This window comes from Pristiophorus japonicus, chromosome 3 (assembly GCF_044704955.1).
Source record: "Pristiophorus japonicus isolate sPriJap1 chromosome 3, sPriJap1.hap1, whole genome shotgun sequence".
Lineage (NCBI taxonomy): Eukaryota > Metazoa > Chordata > Chondrichthyes > Pristiophoridae > Pristiophorus > Pristiophorus japonicus.
Window position 1 is genome coordinate 126,832,717 of NC_091979.1, and position 26,758 is coordinate 126,859,474.

The 26,758-nt window shown below is 49.9% G+C and overlaps 1 protein-coding gene across 1 annotated transcript in view; it reads left to right on the forward strand.

The window, feature by feature from the left end:
* Positions 1-8,422: 8,422 nt before the first annotated feature.
* Positions 8,423-26,758, forward strand: part of itga4 (integrin alpha 4) — a 185,843-nt gene continuing 167,507 nt past the window's right edge. The window contains exons 1-2 of the mRNA XM_070875800.1: positions 8,423-8,610; positions 8,965-9,086. Coding sequence (XP_070731901.1) covers positions 8,423-8,610; positions 8,965-9,086 — 310 coding nt within the window. The remainder of the gene's footprint in view (positions 8,611-8,964; positions 9,087-26,758) is intronic.

The following is a 26,758-nucleotide window of genomic DNA, read 5'->3' on the forward strand; positions in this document are numbered from 1 at the left end:
TGGACCCACTGACACAGCCCCCCGCCCGGACCCACTCGGCCCCCCCACCCGGACCCACTCGCCACCCTCCCAGACCCACTGACACCCCCCCGGACCCACTGACACCCCCCCGGACCCACTGACACACCCCCCGGACCCACACCCACCACCCCCCCGGACCCACTGACCCCACCCCCGGACCCACCGACTTCCCCCCCTGGACCCACTGACACAGCCCCCCGCCTTGACCCATTCGGCCCCCCCACCCGGACCCACTCGCCACCCCCCCAGACCCACTGACACCCCACCGGACCCACTGACACCTCTCCCCCCGGACCCACTAACATCCTCCCCACCCGGACCCACTGACACCACCCCCCTCCCGGACCCACTGACTTCACCCCCCCCAGACCCACTGACATCCTCCCCCACCGGACCCATTGACACCGTCCCCCCCCCGGACCCACTGACTTCCCCCCCCGGACCCACTGACACACCCCCCGGACCCACACCCACCACCCCCCCGGACCCACTGACCCCACCCCCGGACCCACCGACTTCCCCCCCTGGACCCACTGACACAGCCCCCCGCCCGGACCCACTCGGCCCCCCCACCCGGACCCACTCGCCAGACCCACTGACACCCCACCGGACCCACTGACACCTCCCCCACCGGACCCACTGACACCCCCCCTCCCCTGGACCCACTGACACCCCCCCCTCCCCCGGACTCACTGACAACCCCCCCCCCGGGCCCACTGACTTCCCCCCCCCCCCCCCGGACCCACTGACATCCTCCCCCACCGGACCCACTGACACCTCCCCCCCCGGACCCACTGACATCCTCCCCCACCGGACCCACTGACACCGTCCCCCCCCGGACCCACTGACTTCCCCCCCCGGACCCACTGACATCCTCCCCCACCGGACCCACTGACACCCCGCCCTCCCCCGGACCCACTGACTTCCCCCCCTCCGGACCCACTGACACCGCCCCCCCCCTCGGACTCACTGACACCCCCCCCCGGGCCCACTGACTTCCCCCCCCCCCCCGGACCCACTGACATCCTCCCCCACCGGACCCACTGACACCTCCCCCCCCCGGACCCACTGACTTCCTCCCCTGGACCTACTGACACCTCCCCCCCTGGACCCACTGACTTCCTCCCCCCGGACCCACTGACTTCCCCCCCCCCCCGGACCCACTGACTTCCTCCCCTGGACCCACTGACACCTCCCCCCCCGGACCCACTGACTTCCTCCCCTGGACCCACTGACACCTCCCCCCCCGGACCCACTGACTTCCTCCCCTGGACCCACTGACACCCCCACCTCCCCCGGACCCATTGACTTCCCCCGCTCCGGACCCACTGACACCGCCCCCCCCGGACTCACTGACTTCCTCCCCTGGACCCACTGACACCTCCCCCCCCGGACCCACTGACTTCCTCCCCCCGGACCCACTGACTTCCTCCCCTGGACCCACTGACACCTCCCCCCCCGGACCGGACGCACTGACATCCTCCCCCACCGGACCCACTGACACCCCCCCCCGCCCCGGACCCACTGACTTCCTCCCCCGGATCCACTGACAACCCCCCCACCCCCCGCTCCCCGGACCCACTGACTTCCCCCCCCGCCCTGGACCCACTGACTTCCTCCCCTGGACCCACTGACACCTCCCCCCCGGACCCACTGACTTCCTCCCCTGGACCCACTGACACCTCCCCCCCCGGACCGGACGCACTGACATCCTCCCCCACCGGACCCACTGACACCCCCCCCGCCCCGGACCCACTGACTTCCTCCCCCGGACCCACTGACAACCCCCCCCCCCCACTCCCCGGACCCACTGACTTCCCCCCCGGACCCACTGCCACCACTCCCCCTCCCCCCCCCCCCCCCCCGCTGGACCAGTGGCCACCACTCCCCCCGAAGCTGGACCTGCTGCAATTCCAGGCCAATAGCCCTCCTGATACCGAACTTCAACTCACAGAGGTGGGGGGGGGCAATTGGCTCGGGATTGCAGCGGGTCCCGGGGAGCTGTCTTATGGCCTAGGATTGCAGTGGGGGGATCGGTCCTTTCGGCCTGGAAATCTTCTTCCCTTGCTCCAAAAAGAGTCCCCTGTGGGGAAAAAAACATATTTTATTTTGTATTCTTATTGCCTCCCTCCTGTCCTCTTGTGCTCCGCGCCAATTCCTTAACTTCATAGATGGGTTTTTTTGCAGTGCTTTTGGCCAGTGTGTGCTATCCTGAAAAATATTGTGGACGGCCAAAAACGGCACGGAAATCAGTTTTCAACCAGACCTGAGACAAAAAATCCTTCGAACTTTGAGCAAAATTGAGAAATCATGATTGCCCCCCAAAAAATCACAGACGCCAAAAAAACGGCACCCAGTGAAAATCGAGCTCTATAGCAGGTCAAGGGGAAGGCCCATAAACACTTCCTCAGCAAAACAATGGATTGGATATAAATCTGTAATTCCCAGCATTGTCAACAGTCTACGAACAAATTCGAAAGAAATTGTGCTTTTGTGTTATGAACTCCTGACAAAAGAACAAAAGCAGCTTGTTAGAATAATAACCACTGTTCGTGGCTCTTTTTGCTGATTAGAAAAGGCAATAGATTATTTTTCGTTAATCATTACTTTCGGTTTCATATATTCAGTTAAAATCTCTCTCCTGAACCACTCTTGAGGCTTAATGATTTTAAAAATATTTTTAGAGTGCTTTATGAAGAGATTATTGAATGATTACGTCAATTTATGTTTATCAAAGACTGTATAAATTGATAAACTCATTAATTGTGCAATCCTGCTGCCTGCTGGGCCTGCAATTCAGGAAATTGTGCATCCCCAGCCCATGATTTTCTGTTAATTCCTTTTAACAATACATTTATGCTTAAATGTTTGAAGGCAATTACATAAAGATAATAAACAGCTGATTATAAGGAAAATGGCGGCGGGAGTATTGAAATGCTGGAACAATTAAGTAGGGCTAATGGCTCAAAAGGGGTCAAAGGCAGTTTGGATCACATTCTCTTCATAGAATTATAGAACCATAGGGCTAGAACCTCCACTTTTGTGCTTATCGTCCAAAAATGGGCGTTATTTCCGGCGTGGGCGTTAAAAAAGGGTTTTCTGATCGCCGGCTTCTCGTCCGTTCTCAAAACACCTGGTTGCCATTTTTTGAAAATGGGTGTTACCGTGAGCAATATCAAATGGGCGGTAGCATTAAATTTTTTGACCTTCTGCCGTAAAGTGTGGCCATCCTTAGCAACAGCGTGGAAAAGCTCGATTCCCGCGATTCAGGAGGTCAAGGGTCATCATGACATGCGAGGAAGAGGAGACAGAGAGAGAGGGAGCTCAGAGGCACTGAAAGCATGTGTGGCTGTGGTGTGTGCTTGTTTGGCTGTTGTGGGAGGAACGATGGAGATTCACCAGTAGCAAAAAGCCTACTAAGCACCAAGAACATAGTTGGCACCGAGTTTTTATCCAACAAATAAGATATAACATGGAAGGGATGGAGGAGGCTCTGGAGCTCGTAGCCAGGAACACTGGTGGCAGAGGGCTCCCAGTGGTCCCGGAGCACCGTACTGCACCCCAAGGTGATGCACTCCCATTGCCAACCACACCTGAGAACCAGCAGCAACATCTTGCTTCTGGCTCAGAGCACGTTCCCACCTCAGAACTGTCCTCTCCCGTATCTGTCCAAGCAGCACTTCGGTCGTCACCCCCCCTCCCCCAATGAAGCATCACCTGAGGACCTCCTCGGCCAGGTGGCTTGGAGTCAGGAGGGGAAGGGGAAGGTGTAGAGGTGGGAAGGAGAAGCGGGAGGTGGGAAAGGATTGGTTTGTACAGAAATATTGATGATTTCAGACTAATGTTCGGTTTAAATGCTTTTTATTTAACAAAACCTTGTAGCACATTGGCTCAGATAGCTGCACCATTACACGCTGGTGATGCCTTAGCATCAAAGGGTATAATCACACATAACTTCAATCAACTTAAACTTTAACTGTCACCAAGGTGATGCCCACCATTGATGTATGACCTGCACACCCAGCAGTGTGTTGGCCTTGTAAATAACACCAATGTTCTTTCAGGCAAAGCGATCATTGATGAGCTCTTGACGTAAGGCTCTTGCAGCTATGATGTCACCATGGGCCCTTTCATGCGGTCTATTGGGGTGGGCGGGGGCATGGCTTCAGTGTCAGTCTGATTGTCTGGACCGATGTTAGCGTCGACCTCCTCGTCCTTCACTTCCTCTCTCTGGTGAGGTGGACTGTCAGACTCATCAGGCAATTCTTGTCCCCTCCTGATAACCAAGTTGTGTAGCATGGAGCGCACCACCACGAATTGAGCTACCTGCTCAGGGTGGTATTGGAGCTCGCCTCTTGAGTGGTCCAGGTATCTAAAGTGCTGCTTCAGCACTCCAATGGTTTCCTCCACGAGATTGCGAGTTGCTCTGTGGCTCTCGTTGTATCGCCTTTCGGCCTTGGTGTGGGTGTCACGCAGGGGGGTCATCAGCCAGGTGGCGATGCCATATCCTTTGTCCCCAAGCATCCAGCATTGACCTTGTGGCTCATTGTTAAACAAGTCAGATACAGTGCTCTCACGCATCACGTGAGCATCATGGATGGTGCCAGGAAATTGAGCATTCACTGCCAGTATAATTTGCTGGTGGTCGACAATCAGTTGGACATTCAGGGAGTGGAATCCCTTGCTGTTCCTGAAAACATTAGCATCCTGAAAAGGTGCCCGCATTGCGATGTGCAGACACTCTATTGCTCCCTGCACTTTGGGAAAGTTTGCAATTCAGGAGAACCTTAGAGCCCTCTCACTCTGTGCCTCCCTGGTCATGCACTGCGGGGAGTCTCGGGTTAATAAACTGGAATTCTTTGAGGATATAACGAGCATGGTGGATAGAGGTGTACCGATGGATGTGGTGTATTTAGATAAGGTGCCACACAAAAGATTACTGCAGAAGATAAAGGTACGCGGAATCAGAGGAAATGTATTAGCATGGATCAGAATTGGCTGGCTAACAGAAATGAGAGAGTCGGGATAAATGGGTCCTTTTCGGGTTGGAAATCAGTGGTGAGTGGTGTGCCACAGGGATCGGTGCTGGGACCACAACTGTTTACAATATACATAGATGACCTGGAAGAGGGGACAGAGGGTAGTGTAACAAAATTTGCAGATGACACAAAGATTAGTGGAAAAGCGGGTTGTGTAGAGGACACAGAGAGGCTGCAAAGAGATTTAGATAGGTTAAGCGAATGGGCTAAGGTTTGGCAGATGGAATACAATGTCGGAAAATGAGAGGTCATCCACCTTGGAAAAAAAAACAGTAAAAGGGAATATTATTTGAATGGGGAGAAATTACAACATGCTGTGGTGCAGAGGGACCTGGGGGTCCTTGTGCATGAATCCCAAAAAGTTAGTTTGCAGGTGCAGCAGGTAATCAGGAAGTCAAATGGAATGTTGGCCTTCATTGCGAGAGGGATGGAGTTCAAAAGCAAGGAGGTCCTGCTGCAACTGTATACGGTATTGGTGAGGCTGCAGCTGGAGTACTGCGTGCAGTTTTGGTCACCTTACTTAAAGAAGGATATACTGGTTTTGGAGGGGCTACAGAGACGATTCACTCGGCTGATTCCGGAGATGAGGGGGTTACCTTATGATGATAGATTGAGTAGACTGGGTCTTTACTCATTGGAGTTCAAAAGGATGAGGGGTGATCTTATAGAAACATTTAAAATCATGAAAGGGATAGACAAGATAGAGGCAGAGAGGTTGTTTCCACTGGTAGGGGAGACTAGAACTAGGGGGCACAACCTCAAAATACAGGGGAGCCAATTTAAAACCGAGTTGAGAAGGAATTTCTTCTCCCAGAGGGTTGTGAATCTGTGGAATTCTCTGCCCAAGGAAGCAGTTGAGGCTAGCTCATTGAATGTATTCAAATCACAGATAGATAGATTTTTAACCAATAAGGGAATTAAGGGTTACGGGGAGCGGGCGGGTAAGTGGAGTTGAGTCCACGGCCAGATCAGCCATGATCTTGTTGAATGGCGGAGCAGGCTCGAGGGGCTAGATAGCCTACTCCTGTTCCTAATTCTTATGTTCTTATGTTCTTATGTTCATAGGGAAGCTGATCAAGTCTCCTGCATGCGTACAGTGCTTCAGTGATCTGTCTAATGCAGCGATGTGTGGCATGCTGAGAAAGTCCGCAAATGTCGCCAGCTGTGGCCTGAAAAGAACCCGAGGCGTAGAACGACAGTGCCGTGGTGACTTAGATCTCAACGGACAGTGCAGTACTGATGGTGCTGGCAGGCTGCAGATCTGCCCTTACCAGCTGGCATACCTCAGTGATAACCTCTTTGTGGAAGCGCAGTCTCTGAAGGCAGGTGGTGTCGGACAAGTCGAGGTAAGAATGCTTCTCCTTGTACTTATTGGGGGTGTAATGTCTGGTCCTGCTCATCTGTCTGTCACTTCTTACATTGGGCACATAATGCAGTGGAGTGTTCCTTCGGCAATATTGAGTCTGCTGCATGTATTTGGTCATCAAGAGAGGGTGAGAAAGGACAAGCCCCATTGCAGTAGCTCTCTGTTTTCCACCAATTGCTCACAAACAAGGAATTTCCCGACGAAGACACCTCTTCAATTTGAATCGGTCACAGTATGGTCAAGATGTTTTTACAGATGTATACATCAACTCCAACGACCTGCAGAGTACATCCGAACTCCGCCGAAGTTAAAGCACAGCAGCCTTTTAAAGGACGCGACACGTGATCTGGAACATGGCATCCATAATGCTGTGATTCGTTCCGGTTAATTCCACTTTTTCCTGGGTTTTTTGGGCGAGCGATATTGTGGACGATATGTATCTGAGATGGTGAAATTGACGATGGCCGATCTCCATGGCCGCTAGTTTGGGTAAATATGCTCTTTGCGACAAAAAACAATGGACGGGCGTTAATATTGAATCTCGCCGTTAATTCCGTGCAGAAAGTAACGCTGGCCGATATTATGGCCGTTGAATTCGCCCATTATGCTGATCCCGTGCAAAAAAGTGGGCAGGCAATAATATTTTTTCTCGGCATTAAGCACATGGGGAAAGTAACGCTCGGCGATAAGTTTCTGAAAAATGTCCGCCAGTTTCCATTTTGTGCCAAAATGGGCGATATATGGGCGTTATACATAATTTCAGCGGTAAAATGGGTGTTAAGTGGGCATTAAGCATGCAAAAAAAGTGGAGGTTCTAGCCCATAGAGATTTACAGCTCAGAAGGAGGCCATTCAGCCCATCACACCTGTGCTGGTTCTTTGAAAGAGCAGTTGTGCTTCGTCTCACATCCTCGCTTTTTTGTCCGTAACCCTGGAAGTTTTTCATCTTCAAGTACCTGTCCAACTCGCTTTTGAAATTATGTTTGGAATCAGCTTGTCACTGAGCCAATTTTGTATTCATACTGCCACTTTCCCCTTAATTCCATGGGCTTCCATTTTCTTAATAAGCCTCCAGTGTGGCACTTTGTTGAATGTCTTCTGAAAGTCCATATATACATCTACTGCACTACCTTGATCAACCTTCTTTGTTACCTCATCAAAGAATTCAATCTAGTTATACACAACTTACCTTTAACAAATCCATACTGGCTTTCCTTGATTAACCCATGCCTTTCTTAATGAAAGTTTCATTTGTCCCTGATAATGGTTTTCAATAACCTCCACATCACCAATGTTAGGCTAACTGGCCCATAGTTTCCTGGTTTATCCCTCTCCCCTTTCTTGAATAGTGGTATAACATTAGCAACTCTCCACTCCTCTGGCACTGCTCCTGTATCCAACTGAGGATTGGAAGATTGTGACCAATGCCTCTACTATTTCTACCTTTGCTTCTTTCAGAGCCAGCAAGGGTGTTAATCCCTGTCCCCTCCCCCCCAAATACTGCCAGATCCGAGCAATCACCAATGCTCCAAACCCCCTCTCAAATGAGAAGCTCACCCCTCCTCAGATTTTCTCCCACCCACTCCTAGAACCCTACCCCAAGGCTTACAAACCCCTTCACCACATTCCCAGTGTACCTTTTCAAATTGAATTTTTAAAAAGTAATTAATATCGGGTAAATTTCGTAACTGTGACAGTCCTCATCGGAACCAATATGTGCCTTAATCCTTAGAACAGCGCGACATATGCACAGCTATGCTGGCCAACTCGCCCAACTGTGGACTCTGGGGCGTGAGGTGAACAGCGCCCCCTACCGCTTAGTCTCTGTGTTTTATTTATAAGCGCCGGCACAAGATGGGTGGGTTTGTTAATGAATGTGGGTGTTACTTGGTGGTTTCATCGCTCATATTGGGACCACCTTCAGTAATAAGTTTCATGTTGGGGAGCAGAACTCTCTGATAATTTTGACTCATAGTGTAACTGACGTTCAAAAGAAAATGAGACTGAAAAAGTTTGCGGAGAGTTTCGACTCGAGTGACATTTGGACGAACTTGGTTCTGTGTTGTTTATTCAAGACGGTGCACTTGTACAATCTAGATTTGGAAAGTCCTGTCCTGGTTAAAGGGCCGAAAGGAACATTGTTTGGCTATTCGGTAATATTGCACAGTTACAAAGACGAAAAGTGGTGAGTTTTGAAATATGTTCACGTAAAGCTTTTTGAGGTTTAATTTGTGATAAAGTGTAAACAAGGACAATATTATAAACTTTATTTTTTAAATATCAATGGCATGAACTTTGAAAATTGTCCAACTAAATTCAGTAGAGTGAAAATGAAAAGTCCACGTTTAGAATGTGTTTAGAGGCCTGGATCTTTTGGGTAGCCCCCAGACGTAAATGGCAAGGAATGTGTTCCTTTTAATCCAAAAGTTTTGAAACCACTGTGATTTTGCCAGTAGAGTAAGTGTAACTCATGGAAAAAATTCTAACATTGCTGTATTTTCTCTCTGGTTACCTAATTTGTTTTCCGTTGCCATTTCAGGTTTGTTGTTGGTGCTCCGAAAGCAAATGCATCTCATGGTGGTGGAATAGTGAATCCTGGAATTATTTACAAATGTGGAATCGGCCAAAATCTGGAAAGAATTTGTGAAGAACTACATTTAGGTCAGTTGCAATGACAGTACGGTTCAGTTTCTGTATAAAATAGTATGAGGAAAACTGAAGAACTAGCTATTTTTTTGATATGTTGATTGAGAGATAAATATTGGCCAAGTGCAGTTTAAAAAGTTACGCAAATGTCAAAAAGTGTGAATTGGAAGTTAGTGTGGGAGAGAATGACCTTGCATCTATCTCAGGTCGGGGCTGCCACGCTGCTCCAGGCCGCCGCTCCTTTTATGGCCCTGACCTGCCGCTGATGGTCTCTCGCAGGTCAGGGCTTCCGCGCTTTTCCAGGTCGGGGCCATAAAAGGAGTGGCGAGCGACGGCCTGGAGCAATGTGGAGGCATGCCACTGCAAGGTACAGCACGATTTGGTGCAGGAGGGCGTCGGCTGTGAAGAGGGTGACTGGATTGAACATCATCAAGGTCCAGGTCGGTGATTGGAGTGTGGACAGGTACAGCAGGAGTGGCGAAGTTGGGGCGCAGGAGCAGTGAGAGATCGTGGAGCGATGTGATCGGGGTCCAGGAGAGGCATAAGTTCGGGGCCCAGAAGAGGTGTGGGCCCAGGGGCAGCATGGGCCAGCCCACACTGCAATATGCGTGCGCACTAGGTCTGAGCAGCAGTGCTGGACTCCAGTCGTCTTGGTTAATCATTGCCAGTGGACCAGGACCTAGCTCTGTCAAGCCCGTGCGGTGGCTGGTGTGCAACGGTCACCACATGTTAAAAAAATCCACACACAGGTATCTTCCACTCGTCTGGATGTACTTCGGGACCTGAAATATTAGGTCATTCATTGAAACACCTGTGAATGCATCGCTTTTTGGCATGGAAGCATGTCATCCTCGAGATGAGGGACTACCTATGATGATGCATCCATCCTGACCTATAACAAATATGATGAGTTTTCTTAAGTCTCATGAGAGTTAGTTATTCTTGCGATATGAAATGCAGTGACCATGGAACTGAATTTTGTTATTTCTACATTTACATAGATAAACACTGGTCATAATCGGTTCCCGTTAGTGGGAGAATTAAGTGTAAAATACAATTCTTCAGTTAAGTGTGTACGTGGTTTACTCATCAGAGTGCCCTGTACACAATCACTTCCATTTACCCCCTTTATCTAATTGATCTACCCACCCCGCACACTGCCTTAGTCCAATCTTCATCCAGTGTTACAAATCTCAGCAAATTTAAAAACGTTGTTAATTGCCCAACTGTAAAATTAACCGTGCGATAAGTTGAACAACAGCTTGCATTTAAATAGCGCCTTTAATGTAGTAAAAAGTCCCAGGGCACTTCACGGGAGCATTACCAAACACAATTTGACACCAAGCCGCATAAGGAGATATTAGGGCAGATGAGCAATAGCTTGGTCAAAGAGGTAGGCCCCGAAATTGCTCTTGCCCTGATTGGGGACAGTAACCTTCCGAGGCTGGGACTTCCTGCACCTGGCCCAGAAGTCGCACCCCGACTCAGAATTAGGATGTACGCTCTCAAAGGAAGCGGAGCGCTGTCTCCGGCACTCCACTTCCTTTGGGGGGCACTCCTGGTGCAGAGCAGGCCACCATGACACGCCACAACACCTCTCCCCTTCAATTAAAAGGGTGGGCCGCTGTACACTCTGCAGGCCCTTTGGTGGCCAGCCCTGGGCCACCAGGGAGGTGATCAGCTGGGCCACCAGGGAGGCGATCAGCTGGGCCAGCAGCTCAGCACCCAAAATGGCGTGCCGGGCTGCACGGTGGTGGCCCAAGCAACCCGAGGGCTGCCATTGTTGGGTCGATGCAAGAGTCAGTCGACAAATAAAGATGGCAGCCCGGGGCACTAAAGGCCTCCCCTTCGAGGGGTTCCCTAGCGGTGGATGTCCTCGCGGGGCATTGGGGTCAACACGGGGTGGTGAGGCATGGCATGCACGGCGATGATGTCATTGCCGGTTGCACGTCAACCTGGGGCGCTAATCACGGGGCGCGGTGATACCAGGACAGTGTCTCCAAAAGCTCCAGGGGCAATATCCCCAGTAGCATTAGCGCCCCTCTCCGCATGGCAAAAACGCCATTGCGCCCCGTTAGCGCCCCCCCGGAGCTGCTAACAGGGCTATAAAAAGGTGCAAATTCGCCCCCGTAGGTTTTAAGGAGTGTATTAAAGAAGGAAAGAGAGGCAGAGAGGTTTAGGCAGGGAATTCCAGACCTAGGACCTAGGCAACAGAAGGCACGGCCACTAATGGTTGAGCAATTATAACCAAGGATGCTCAAGAGAGCAGAATTAGAGGAGTGCAGATATCTCGGGGGCGGGGGGGGGACATTGTGGGGCTGAAGGAGATTATAGAGGTAGAGTGGGGTGAGGCCCCATGGAGGGATTTGAAAACAAGGATGAGAGTTTTTAAATCGAGGTGTTGTTTAACTGGGAGGCAATGTTGGTCAGCGAGCGTTAGGGTGATGGGTGAACAGGACTTGGTGCGCGTTAGGACACGGGCAGCAGAGTTTTGGATGACCTGAAGTTTACATGGGGTAGAACGTGGGAGACCAGCCAGGAGTGCATTGGAATAGTCAAATCTAAAGGTAACAAAGGCATGGATGAAGTTTTCAGCAGCGAATGAGCTGAGACATGGGTGGTAAAACGATTGGTTTAATTTATGTGAAATATAATTTTACTGGGCTAGTGCCTGGGGGGGGTACTAGCAAGGATGATATTCTGCTGTACCCAGGCATTCTTCTCATCAATAATGTTATTCTGGTTCCATGATGACCACTTTTTATCTGCAAACACTGTCACATTTACAGATCTTTTAAAAGTTATTATTATTGCAGGGGAGGCTGACAAAATGTGTGGGCTGAAAGACAATAAATATTGGTTCCGTTTGTAAAACATAAGTTCATACTTTAATCTATTTGTAGGATTCCCCCCAAACAACTCCACCCTCCTCTCTCCCCCTCCCCCATATCAAAATCTACATCAACTTTGAATCTTCCTGTAATTTGGAACACTTGAAAATTATGCAGTATTATGTAAGAATGCTGGACCACATTCTCATATAATATCACATTGCTGCCTCCAAGCAGGTGGCCGTGTTGTACTTTTCATGAGATCCTGCTGAGTGGGATGGACAGGGGGAGAAATTTTTTTTTATCAAGCGGAGGCAAGCATAAAAATAGTGCGGGGGGGGCGTGGGGCGAGGGAAAGTGTGACGTCATCTACTTTAGATCTGAGAAAGACATTGGAATACTTTCTTAATGGTGAAAAACTACGAACTGTCCATGTGCACAAATCACTAAACGTTAGTGCACAGGAATAAAAAGTAATCAAAAGGCTAAAGGAATGTTGGCCTTTAACTCAAGCGGGCTGGAATACAAATGGGAAGAAGTGATGCTTCAGTTGTACAGAGCCTTGGGTGTCCAAGGAGTGGTTGGGAATCCTCTGTCCCCTCAATCTTCTTGTGCCAGTCACCATTTTTCAGGTGGCAGTTGAAAATCGCCTCCAGAATGTCCAATATTTAGGAGCCCTCTTCCACCTGCAGTGAGACTAATGGTACCAGAGTCACCTCCTTTCCTCTCAATAACAGTAAACTGTACATGCCAGTCAGACCAAGGCTTGAATCCTGCTGATAGATGCTCCTTTTCTTACCTCTAGTTTCCAACCTCGCTCGTTTCTTGAAAATATTTATTTTATGGATAAAGTTAGGGTAATTGGGCTAGATTTTACACTTTTTTTGCATGCATAACGCCCACTTAACGTCCATTTTACCGCTGAAATGTGATATAACACCCAGATATCGCCCATTTAGCCACAAAATGGAAACTGACGCCCATTTTTCGGACACTTATCGCCGAGCGTTACTTTCCCCATGTACGTAATGCCAGGAAAAATTAATATCGCCCGCCCACTTTTTTTGGGCAGAATCATCAGAATGGGCGAGACCAACGCCCATAATATCACCCAGCGTTACTTTCCGCACGTAATTAACAGCGAGATTCAATAATACTGACCGCCCACTTTGATCTTTTGTCGTAAAGATCACATTTGCCAAAACTAACGTCCAGGAGATCGCCCAGCGTCACTTTCACCATCTCGCACACATCTCACCCACAATATCGCTTGACCAAAGAACCGCCAGGAAAAAGTGGAACTAACTGGAATTACTCATAGCGGTATGGACGCCATGTTCTAAATCACATGTCGCATCATTTAAAAGACTAGTCTGCTTCAACCTCGGGGGAGTACAGATGCACTCTGGAGGTCTTTGGAGGTGATGTGAACATTTGAACAAATATCTTTATCATACTGTGGACGATTGGAATTTACTAGGTGTCTTAGTGGGGACATTCATTCTTTGTGACCAATCGGTGGAAAACAGATAGCTATTGGAATGGGGCCTGACCTTTCTCACCCTCTCTTGATGGCCACTTACATGCTGCAGACTCGAGATGGCAGAAGATACGCTCGACAGTATCATGTGCCCAATGTAAAACGTGATAGACTGATGAGGAGGACCGGGTGTTACACCCACTGCAAGTACAGGGTGAAGCAGTCTTACCTCAACTTGCCCGACACCACCTGCCTTCGGAGACTGCGCTTCCACAAAGAGGTTATCAGTGAGATATGCCAGCTCATAAAGGGAGATCAGCAGCCTGTCAGCACCATCTGGACTGCACTGTCCATCGAGGTCAAAGTCACTGCAGCACTGTCGTTCTATGCTTTGGGTTCTTTTCAGGCCTCAGCTGCCGACATTTGCGGTATGTCTCAGCATGCCACACATTGCTGTATTAGACAGGTCACTGAAGCCCTTTATGCATGCAGGATGGACTTTATCAGCTTCCCTATGACCAGGGAGGCTCAGACTGAGAGGGATTTAGGATTCTACTGAATTGCTAACTTCCCCAAGGTGCAGGGAGCAATAGACTGTACGCACATCGCGATGCGGGCACCTTTTCAGGATGCAGAGGTTTTCAGGAACCGCAAGGGATTCCACTCCCTGAATGTGCAACAATGCCAATCACCAGCAAATTATTATGGCAGTGAATGCTAACTTTCCAGGCAGCATCCATACTGCTCACATCCAGCGTGAGAGCACTGTATCTGACTTGTTTAACAATCAGCCACAAGGTCAATGCTGGATGGTTGATGACAAAGGATATGGCCTCGACACCTGGCTGATGACCCCCCTGCATGACACCCACACCGAAGCCGAGAAGCGATACAACGAGAGCCACAGAGCCATTCGCAATATCGTGGAGAAAACCATTGGAGTGCTGAAGCAGCGCTTTAGATGCCTGGACCACTCAGGAGGCAAGCTCCAATACCACCCTGAGCAGGTAGCTCAATTCGTGGTGGTGTGCTCCATGCTGCACAATTTGGCTATCAGGAGGGGACAAGAATTGCCCATATCCCCATATCTCTTGACTCCCCTAGATCGCCAAGGGCCCAAATTGAGTTGCACTGTTTTTTTTGGTGTAACTTGATTTTTCAGTTGTATCTTTTTAGTTGCAAATAAAGCCATTTAATTTGTGCCAGTGTAAGTGAGTTAGTTTAGTTTTTTGTTAGGTCAGTTTTTTTTTTCAAAAGGTGGCGTTCCCAGCCACTTACACCATTTATGCCAATTTGGCCAGAAAAAAATTGTACTAAACTAACTTAGGGCAGCGTGTGTGTCCACTTTTGTCTGCACAGAAAGACCTTACTTACAGTTAAGGAACCTGCGCAAGTAACTACATTTAAAGCACCAAACAAAGCACAAAATGTAATAAGCAATTAATTAACAAATAAAATAGAAGGAACCCTGCCCCTAAAGCACCAAGATCAAAGTAATAAGCAATCAATAAATAACAAATAAAGAAATAGAAGGAACCCGGCACCTAAAGCACTAAAATCAATCAATAAATTGCAAATAAAAAATAGAAGTCCTACCTTAGGGAACGCAGCGGGCCACTGATGAGGGAACCCATTCAGCTAGGACTAGGAGGGGGAGAGGCGGGGGGAGGGTAGTGGTGGGGGGGGGAGTGTGGGGAAGAGGGGGAGGGGAGGGAGGGGGTTGGGTAAGAGGGGGAGGGGAGGGGGGGTAGGGAAGAAGGGAGGGGGTGGAGGGAATGGGGAGAGAGAGGAGAGGGAGGAGAGAGGAGAGGAGGGGGGAGAAGAGGGGGGAGGGGGGGAGAGGAGGGGGGGAGGGGGAGAGAGGAGGGGGGAGGTGGAAGTACCCTCTTGATCAAATGGTACAAATCCTCTGGAAGGTCTGGAGCCAGCCCCTTGGACTTCAGTATCCTGAGGATCTTGTTTGCCCGAGATACGGTGGATGTTCCCTCCGCTCAGGCGCATCTGTCGGGGCCACTTACTGGCTGCCTGCGTGACACAGTTATTCCCGTCCTCGCTCACAGAGGGCCTAGCTTCATGTTTGGGACACTGATCTTGAAGGGCTTTGGTGATGACCACTTGCTGATGACAATGGTCCACAAACCCCTTCAGACTCCTCGAAGCACGACTAGACTGATGTCCGGCATGGCATCAAACACCCGCATGAATCCCCGGTTCATCTGGTCGAGAGTTACAAACCCAGACCCCCAGAAAGTCTTCAGGAGTTTTACAATCAGGTCAGAGTTGACACAGCCTGCAGAGCACACTCTGGCCACCGATGAGAGAGCCCATTCGGCCAGGGCTAGGGATGGCGAGCTTCAGCCCCTCCCACACAGCCTGCAGTGCACGTTTGCAGAAATGGCCTGCAGGAGCTACTGCACATGCGCACAGACTCCAGCACGCATGTGCAGAGGTCCCGGCACTGTTTCCTGCGCCATGACCGAGGAGAGGCTGGGGAGCGGCCAGAATACGGAGGTCTTTTTTCGGCGTGCTTGGAGGCGGACAAAAGCGGCAGACCTGTGATGAGGGCGCCAGAAAAACAGGATAGGGAAATTCTAGCCCCAAAAATCTATCTATCTCAGCCTTGAATATATTCAACCACTGAGAATCCACAGCCCTTTTGGGTAGAAAATTCCAAAGATTCATAACCCTCTGAGTGAAGAAATTCTTCCTCATCTCAGTCTAAAATGGGCAACTCCTTATCCTGAGACTATGCCCCCTCATTCTAGACACTCCAGCCAGGGGAAGCAACCTCTCAGCATCTACTCTGTCAATCCCCCCCAAGTTCTTATATGTTGCAATGAAATCACCTCTAATTCTTCTAAACTCCAGAGAGTATAGGCCCAATCTACTCAATCTCTCCTCATAGAACAACCCTATTATCCCAGGGATAAACCTAGTGTATCTTTGTTGCACCACCTCTAAGGCATGTATGTCCTATCTCAGATAAGGAGACCAAAACTGTGTACAGTACTCCAGGTGTGGTCTCACCAAAGCCCTGTACGTTGTAGTAAGGCTTCCTTACTCTTATAATCCAACGCCCTTGCAATAAAGGCCAACACGCCATTTGCCTTCTTATTGATTACTGTACCTGCATGCTAACTTTCTGTGTTTCCTGAATGAGGACACCTAAATCTCTCGAACAACAACATTTAATAGTTTCTCACCATTTAAAAAAGATTCTGTTTTCCTATTCTTCCTGCCAAAGTGAATAACCCCACATTATACTCCATCTGCCACCTTATTGCCCACTTTCTTAACCTGTCTATATCCCTTTGTAGTCTCTTTGTGTCCTCCTCACAGCGTACTTCCCCACCTAGCTTTGTATCGTCAGCAAACTTGGATCCATTGTCCTCGGTCCCTTCATCTAAGTTATTAATATAGATTGTAAACACCAGAGGGCCAAGCACTGATCACACTAGTGATAGATCACCAACCGAAAAATTACCCATTTATCCCTACTCTCTGTTTTCTGTCTGTTAATCAACCCTCTATCCATGCTAATACATTACCCCCAACCCAATGAGCCCTTGCAGCCAAAATTCAGTGCAGCCAGAAAGCTGGTGGTGGAAAGGCCTTTTTCCCCCGATTAACGCTGCAAAGTTTGCGATGGCCATTGGATGCAAATTCAGCTTTTTGACCACAAAAAAGTGTTCTAGTCTTATTAGCCCGTCAAATCTGAAAGTTTGCAGTCTTAATTGGGGCATTATTCCCGCAGGAAATTGACCCTTAGGGTGATGTTGCAGCTGCCATTGCAACACAGGCACGAGGGAACATGCTTTGGAGAGCATGGGCGCGGCTCTGCAAGAGTCGACGGAGCGTCTAAGTGCTGTCATATCTGGTGGCTTTCAGACTGTGGCTGCTCGCATACAGTCTCAGCTGGATGACCCCTGAGACTTCAGTGTTGCTTTCGCTGCTGGGTCCACCACACGCCACGGGGGACCTTCTGGTGTGGCACCACAGCACCGACCTGAGCTCCATCAGATTGGTGGTTGTGGTATTGTGCCACCACTGGTGAGCTATTCAGACTCCTCAGGCCAGGCTACGGATGATGCGCCCCCACCAGCTCGCAGCATTCCTGGTACCAGATCTGTCACTCTGCTAGTGCCTCCACGCATGGCCTCGCCCGAGTCAAGTCAGACTGAACCCTCCAGCCGGCCTTTCCAGGCCCAAAGCTGCTCGAGGACATCCTAAAAGACATCTGCATCTTCCACACAGGGAACGCAGCAACCTTCCCAGACTCATGAGGCAGCCACAGGGGAAACACTGAGGCAAAGTCGCAGGTTAGCCACGTGTAAGATCATCATAGGCAGTCCCTCGAAGTCAAGGATGAATTGCTTCCACACTAAAAGTGAGTTCTCAGGTGGTTGAACAGTCCAATGCGGGACCTACAGTCTCTGTAACAGGAGGGGCAGACAGAGGTTGAAGGAAGGGGTGAGTGGGGAGCCTGGGTTGCCGCACGCTCCTTCCGCTGTCTGCTCTTGCTTTCTGCATGCCCTCAGCGACGAGATTCAAGGTGCTTAGCGCCCTCCCGGATGCTCTTCCTCCATATTGGCTGGTCTTGGGCCAGGGATTCCCAGGTGACAGAGGGGATGTTGCACTTTATCAAGGAGGCTTTGAGGGTATCCTTGAGGTGCTTCCTCTGCCCACCTGGAGCTTACTTGCCGTCTCGAGAAGAGCGCTTGCTTTGGGAGTCTCGTGTCAGACATGTGGATGATGTGGCCCGCCCAGCGGAGCTGATCGAGCGTGGTCAGTGCTTTGATGCAGGGGATGTTTGCCTGAGCGAGAATACTGATGTTGGGTGTGTCTGTCCTCCGAATGGATTTGCAGGATCTTGCCGAGGCAGTGTTGGTGGTACTTCTCCAGTGCTTTGAGGTGTCTGCTGGAAATAGTCCACGTCACTGAGCCATCAGTACTGCCCTGTAGACCATAAGCTTTGTGCCAGATTTGAGGTCCTGGTCTTCAAACACTCTTCCTCAGGCGACCGAAGACTGCGCTGGCACACTAAAGGTGGTGTTGGACGTCATCATCAATGTCTGCCCTTGCTGACAGTAGGCTCCCGAGGTATGGAAAATGGTCCACATTGTCCAAGGCCTAACCGTGGATTTTGATAACCAGGGGGCAGCACTGTGTGGCAGAGTCAGGTTGGTGGAGGACCTTTGTCGTATGGATGTTTAGTGTAAGGCCCATGCTATCGTATGCCTCGGTGAAGGTGTTGACGATGGCTTGGAGTTTGGCTTCCGAGTGTGCGCAGACGCAAGCGTCATCTACGTACTGTAGTTCGATGACCAAGGATGAAACGACTTTGGATCTAGCTTGGAGGCGGCGGAGGTGGAACTAATTCCCATTTGTTACCGCTCGGAATACTGAGCCGGGGTGATGTTTCCACCTGAGCCCCTGGTTTGAGATTTCAGTTTTGTCTCTGTGAATCTCGGGACCTCTATTTCTCTCTCTCTCTCTAGTTTTTTTTTCCCCTCTTTCTCTTTCTTTTTCTCTATTCCTATTTCTCTCTATCCCAATCAAATTTTCTCATTCTGTTTCTCATTCCCTTTCCTCACTTCTACCTCTTTCTCCTTTCTCTTTTGCTCCCCTCCCTCTCTCTCGCCCTCGCTTTCTCTTTCCCTCTCCCTCTCTCGCTGCGCCTCTCTCTCACCTTCTCTCTCTCTTACCCTCTATCTCTCTCACCCTCTCTCTCTCACCCTCTCTCTCTCACCCTCTCTCCCTCTCACCCCCTCTCTCTCTCACCATCTCTCTCACCCTCGCTCTCTCACCCTCTCTCTCTCACCCTCGCTCTCTCACCCTCTCTCTTTCACCATCTCTCTCACCCTCTCTCTCACCATCTCTCATCCTCTCTCACCCTCGCTCTCTCACCCTCGCTCTCTCACTCTCTCTCTCACCCTCTCTCTCTTACCCTCTCTCTCTCACCCTCGCTCTCTCACCCTCTCTCAACCTCGCTCTCTCACCCTCTCTCTCTCACCCTCTCTCTCTCACCATCTCTCTCACCCTCGCTCTCTCACCCTCTCTCTCTCACCCTCGCTCTCTCACCCTCTCTCTCTCACCCTCTCTCTCTCACCATCTCTCTCACCCTCGCTCTCTCACCCTCGCTCTCTCACCCTCTCTTCCTCTCACCCCCTCTCTCTCTCACCATCTCTCTCACCCTCGCTCTCTCCCTCTCTCTCACCCCCTCTCTCACTCTCTCTCTCTCATCCTCTCTCACCCTCGCTCTCTCACCCTCGCTCTCACCCTCTCTCTCTCATCCTCTCTCTCACCCTCTCCCTCTCACCGTCTCCCTCTCTCCCTCCCTCCCCCTCTCTCTCTCTCTCTCCCTCTCTCTCTCCCTCGCTCCCTCCCTCTCTCCCTCCCTCCTTACCTCTTTGATTTTGACGAATGGCCGCCACAAACAGGCAGTAACGGTCCTTTCTGGGACCGTGAATTTCGGGTCGCAAACTTTCATGTGGCACCTTATCGAATGCCTTTTGGAAATCCAAGTATACGACATCTCCTGGTTCCCCTTTATCTAACATAGAAAAAAAAGACTTGCATTTATATAGTGCCTTCACAACCACCGGACGTCACAAATTGCTTTACATCCAATAAAGTATTTTTGAAGTGTAGCCACTGTTGTAATGTGGAAAACCCAGCAGCCAATTTGCACGCCAGCAAGCTCCCACAAACAGCAATGTGATAATGACCAGATAATCTATTTTTGCTATGTTAATTTAGGGATAAATATTAGCCAAGACACCGGGGATAACTCTCCTGCCCTTCGAAATAATGACATGGGATCTTTTACGTCCACCTGAGAGAGCAGACGGAGCCTTGGTTTAACGCGCAGCTTAGAGGGAACATTGGTCCAGACCCATAATAGTTGTCAGCCTTGGCTCAGTTGCAGCATGCTTGGTTCTGCGTCAGTAGGTTTGATCATATAATCTAGCTGGCATTGCAGCAGTAGGGAGGTGCTGTATTATCAGAGATGCTGTCTTTTGCTTGAGATGTTCAACTGATGTCCTGTCTCCTCTTCCACCCCCCCGCACTCCCCGCTCCCCCCTTCACCCCCTCACTACCTTCCCCCCTCACTTCCCTATATACATGCAAGTTAATTATTTCTTTAATAGTCAGATTTTAATTAGTCTGTTGAAAGTCAGGACTCCAATTTGATTCTGAATTCCTTTCCTGTTCTAAATTCCTAAATAAAAATGAGTTGCCACATCTTCTGATAAGTGTTTTTTCAAGTTCTTTTCTGCTCATAAAACTGTTACCTACTCAGGAACTGTAGGACATTAGTAGCCTGCAACCTTGGCAGGTTAGCGCAATCTGGCACTAGGTTTTAATTGAAAACATAAGGTGGTATTGTTACGCTCATAATAAAGGATGAAACTGAGTACTGTATGCAATGAGTAAGTGTGACCTTAGCTCCTTTAATTAAACTCCAGAGTGCTGGTACAGCGTGGGAGGCCTGCTTATATACAGTGCTCCCAAGGGATGCTTGCTTATATACAGTGCTCCCAAGGGATGCTGGGATCCCTTGGGACTCCAACAGGTATGCCCTCTGGTGGTGGTGTGATACAGGTTGCCAAGGGTTACATACATAACATTACTCCCTCCCAAAGTCAATAGTACACTTATTTACAGGGTGAGACGATCTGGGGCTTTTCGCTCCCGTGTCGCTCGTCTCGGTACAAATGCAAGTGTGGATGAGTTGGTTGGTTCTTCACTGGGCTGTTGGGCAGCTGGCCTTGCTGTGCTGCTGGGGATGGTGAGTTCGGCTTCATGGTCAACCGTGATGTCGGTTGCCACTTTTGAGTGTGGTGGAGGGTCGAAGTTGGTGGTGTTCTCTTCGGGTTGCTCGTAGCTGTTAGTGAACCGCAATTTGGTTTGGTCCAAATGCTTTCTGCATGTTAGTCCATTGGCCAATTTGACCTGAAACACCCTACTCCCTTCTTTGGATGTGATAGTGCCAGCAAGCCACTTGGGACCATGTCCATAATTGAGTACAAACACAGGGTCATTGACCTCAATATCACGTGACAAGTTTGCGCGATCATGGTACATGCCTTGTTCATGCTGCCTGCCCTCGACGTGATCATGGAGATCAGGGTGGACAAGAGAGAGTGTTGTTTTGAGTGCCCTTTTCATGAGCAGCTCGGCTGGGGGAACCCTGTTGAGCGAGTGGGGTCTGGTGCGGTAGCTGAGCAGGACTCTGGACAGTCGGCTCTGCAGGGAGCTTTCCGACACATGTTTCAAGCTTTGCTTGATGGTTTGAACTGCCCATTCTGCCTGGCCGTTGGATGCGGGCTTGAATGGGGCAGATGTGACATGCTTGATCCCATTGAGGGTCATGAATTCCTTGAATTCAGCACTGGTGAAATACGGCTCATTGTCGCTGACAAGAACATCAGGCAGGCTGTGTGTGGCAAACATGGCTCGTAGGCTTTCGATGGTGGCGGTGGACGTGCTTACAGACATTATTACACATTCAATCCATTTTGAATAAGAATCCACAACAACCGAGAACATTTTGCCTAGAAATTGGCCCGCAAAGTCAACGTGGATCCTAGACCACGGTTTGAAGGGCCACAACCACAAACATAGCGGTGCCTCTCTGTATGCATTGCTCAGTTGAGAGCAAGTGTTGCATTGGCGCACGCATGACTCTAAATCTGAGTCGATGCCGGGCCACCACACATGGGATCTGGCTATAGCTTTTGTTATATATGTAAACCTGTAAATACCTTGTGTAACCACCAGAGGGCTCATCACCTGGAGTCCCAAGGGATCCCACAATCCCTTGGGAGCACCTGTAATTAAGGAGGCTTCACAGGCTGGAGAGGCACTCTGGAGACCTGTAATAAAAGACTATGGTCACACTTTACTTTGAGCTCATAGTATCTGGTCAGACTCTTTATTTGTACATAACAACTGGTGACGAGATACAAATAACAAACCCAATGATGCAGAGAACAGTGGGCATCCTGGAGAAATTTTCGGACGGTGATGATTGGGAAACCTTCGTGGAGCGACTCGAGCAATACTTCGTGGCCAACGAGCTGGAAGGAGAAGCGAACGCTGCAAATGAAGGGCGATTCTCCTCACCGTTTGCGGGGCACAAACGTATGGCCTCATGAAAAATCCGCTTGCTCCAGCGAAACACACAGAGAAATCGTACGATGATTTGTGCACACTGGTCCGGGAGCATCTGAACCCAAAGGAAAGCGTTTTAATGGCGAGTTACCGGTTCTACACATACAAAAGGTCTGAAGGCCAGCAAGTGGCAAGCTATGTTGCCGAGCTAAGACGCCTTACAGGACATTGAGAATTTGAAGGACATTTGGAGCACATGCTCAGGGACTTCTTTGTACTTGGCATTAGCCATGAAGTGATACTTCACAAACTTTTGACTGTAGAGACCCCAACCTTGAGTAAATCCATAGTGATAGTCCAAGCGTTCATTGCCACCAGTGACAATACCAAACAAATCTCTCAGCACACGAGTGCTGCCGCAAGTACTGTGAACAAAGTAATGTTGTTTTCGAATCACAACGTACAAGGCAGGCCTCATATGCTTGCAGCTGCACATCCGCAGATGTCTCAGAGTCCACCATCAAGGGTGATGAATGTTAGGCCATTAACACCTTGTTGGCACTGTGGGGGTGATCATCGTTTCCATTCATGCTGCTTCAAAGGATACGTTTGCAAGGGCTGTGGAACAATAGGACACCTCCAACATATGTGCAGGCGAGGTGCAAAACCTGCTAATGCTGCAAACCACCATGTTACAGAGGAGGACAGATCTATGGTGGATCACGACAAACCAGAGCCTCAGATCGAGAAGGCAGAGGTATATGGGGTGCACACATTTAGCACAAAGTGTCCCCCGATAATGCTGAAGGTTGAATTAAATGGACTCCCGGTGTCAATGGAGCTGGACATGGGCGCAAGCCAGTCCATTATGAGCAAAAAGACTTTTGATAAATTGTGGTACAGCAAGGCCTCAAGGCCAGTCCTGACTCCCATTCGCGCTAAACTGAGAACTTACACAAAGGAACTGATTCCCGTAATCGGCAGTGCTACTGTAAAGGTCTCCTATGATGCAGCGGTGCACAAGTTTCCACTCTGGGTGGTACCGGGCGATGGTCCCATGCTGCTCGATAGGAGCTGGCTGGGAAAGATACGCTGGAACTGGGATGACGTCCGAGCGCTCTCGTCCGTCGACGACACTTCGTGTGCCCAGGTCTTCAACAAGTTCCCCTCGCAGTTCGAACCAGGCATCGGGAAATTCCAAAGAGCAAAAGTGCAGATCCATTTAATTCTGGGGGCGCGACCCATTCATCACAAGGTGAGAGCAGTACCGTACATGATGAGAGAGAGGGTGGAGATTGAACTGGACTGGCTGCAACGAGAGGGCATCATTTCGCCGATCGAATTCAATGATTGGGCCAGTCCGATTGTTCCAGTCCTCAAGGGAGATGGCACCATCAGAATCTGTGGTGATTACAAAGTAACTATCAATCATTTCTCCCTGCAGGATCAATACCCACTACCAAAGGCAGACGACTTTTTTGCGATGCAGGCAGGAGGAAAGACGTTCACGAAGCTGGACTTGACCTCGGCTTACAGGACGCAGGAGTTGGAGGAATCATCGAAGGGCCTCACCTGCATCAACACGCACAAAGGTCTCTTCATTTACAACAGATGCCCGTTTCGGATTCGATCAGCCGCGGCGATATTCCAGAGAAACATGGAAAGCTTACTAAAGTCGGTCTTGCACACGGTTATCTTCCAGCACGATACCTTGGTAACAGGTCAGGGCATAGTCGAGCATCTGCAGAATCTGGAGGAGGTTCTTAATTGGCTCAACTGCGTGGGGCTCAAGTTAAAACGCTCGAAGTGCGTTTTCCTGGTGCCTGAAGTGGAGTTCCTGGGGAGAAGAATCGCGGCGGACGGCATCAGGCCCACCGCTTCGAAGACAGAGGCAATCGAGAATGCACCGAGGCCACAGAACATGACAGAGCTGTGGTCGTTTCTAGAACTCCTGAACTACTTTGGTAACTTCTTACCGGGTCTCAGCACACTGTTAGAACCACTGCATGCCTTACTGCATAAAGGGGACGAATGGGTATTTGGTAAAAGCCAAGAAAATGCCTTTGTAAAAGCTAGAAAACTGTTATGCTCAAACAAATTGCTTGTGTTGTATGATGCATGTAAACATTTGGTGCTAGCATGTGATGCGTTGTCATACGGTGTCGGGTGTGTATTGCAACAAGCTAATGAATCTGGGAAATTGCAACCGGTTGCTTATGCATCCAGAAGTCTGTCTAAGGCTGAGAGAGCCTGCAGCATGATTGAAAAAGAAGTGTTAGCGTGTGTTTATGGAGTAAGGAAAATGCATCAATATCTGTTTGGGCTCAAATTTGAATTGGAAACTGACCATAAGCCACTGATATCCCTCTTTTCTGAAAATAAGGGGATAAATACGAATGCATCGGCCCACATCCAGAGATGGGCGCTCACGTTGTCCGCATACAACTACACCATCTGCCACAGGCCAGGCACAAAAAACTGTGCCGATGCTCTCAGTAGGTTGCCATTGCCCACCACGGGGTTGGAAATGGCACAGCCCGCAGATTTAGTTATGGTAATGGAAACATTCGAGAGTGAGCAATCACCCGTCACAGCCTGTCAGATTAGAACCTGGACGAGCCAGGACCCCTTACTGTCTGGAGTAAAAAATTGTGTGCTTCACGGGAGCTGGTCCAGTGTCCTTGTGGAAATGCAGAAAGAGATAAAGCCGTACCAGCAGCGCAAAGTTGAAATGTCTGTACAGGCAGACTGCCTTCTGTGGGGCAATCGAGTAGTGGTCCCCAAAAAGGGCAGGGACACTTTCATTAGTGATCTCCACAGTACTCACCCAGGCATTGTAATGATGAAAGCGATAGCCAGATCCCACGTGTGGTGGCCCGGTATCGATGCGGACTTAGAGTCCTGCATGCACAAATGTAACACATGTTCACAGTTAAGCAATGCACCCAGGGAGACGCCACTAAGTTTATGGTCTTGGCCCCCCAAACCGTGGTCTAGGGTCCATGTCGACTATGCAGGCCCGTTCTTGGGTAAAATGTTCCTAGTGGTTGTAGATGCGTACTCCAAATGGATTGAATGTGAGATAATGTCGGCAAGCACGTCTGTTGCCACCACAGAAAGCCTGCGAGCCATGTTTGCCATGCACGGCCTGCCTGATGGCCTTGTGAGTGATAACGGGCCATGTTTCACCAGTGCCATGTTCAAAGAGTTCATGACCTGCAATGGGATCAAATGTTACATCTGCCCTGTTCAAACCAGCATCCAACCGTCAGACAGAGAGAGAAATGCAAACAATCAAGCAGAGCTTGAAGAGGGTAACTGAAGGCTCACTGCAGACTCGCCTATCCCGAGTCCTGTTTAGCTACCATACGAGACCCCACTCATTCACTGGGATTCCACCCACTGAACTGCTCATGAAACGGGCACTTAAGACAAGGCTCTCGTTAGTCCACCCTGATCTACACGAACAGGTAGAGAGCAGGCGACTTCAACAAAGTACATATCATGATCGCGCAAATGTGTCACGCGAATTAAAATTAATGTTCCTGTATTTGTGTTGAACTATGGACAAGGTCCCAAGTGGCTTCCCGGCGCTGTTGTGGCCAAAGAGCGGAGTAGGGTGTTTCGGGTCAAACTTTCAATTGGACTCATCTACAAGAAACACTTGGACCAAACCAAACTCAGATTCACAGATTATACTGAGCAACCCACATTTGACCCTACCATTTTTGACCCCCAACACACACGCAAGTGGCATCCAACACTGCGGTTGGCCACGAAGCAGAACTCATCACCCGCAGCAGTCCAGCAGGACCCACCACACCAGGCTGCCTAGCAAGGCCAGCTGCATAGCAGCCCAGCGAGGGCCCAACAAATGACTCACCAGAACCAGTATTTGCACCGAGACTATCAACCAGGAAAAGAAAGACCCCAGATCGACTCTCCTTGTAAATAGTTACACTATTGACTTTGGGGGGGCGGGGGGTGGGGGGGGTGATGCGGGGGGTGGGGTAGGCGGGGAGTGTTGTTATATATGTAAACCTGTAAATACCTTGTGTAACCACCAGAAGGCTCATAAGAACATAAGAATTAGAAACAGGAGTAGGCCATCGAGCCCCTCGAGCCTGCTCCGTCATTCAACAAGATCATGGCTGATCTGGCCGTGGACTCAGCTCCACTTACCCGCCCGCTCCCCGTTTCTTTTAATTTTTTTTCCCTCCCCCTCCCACACTGATCCCCCTCCCCCCCCACACTGGTCC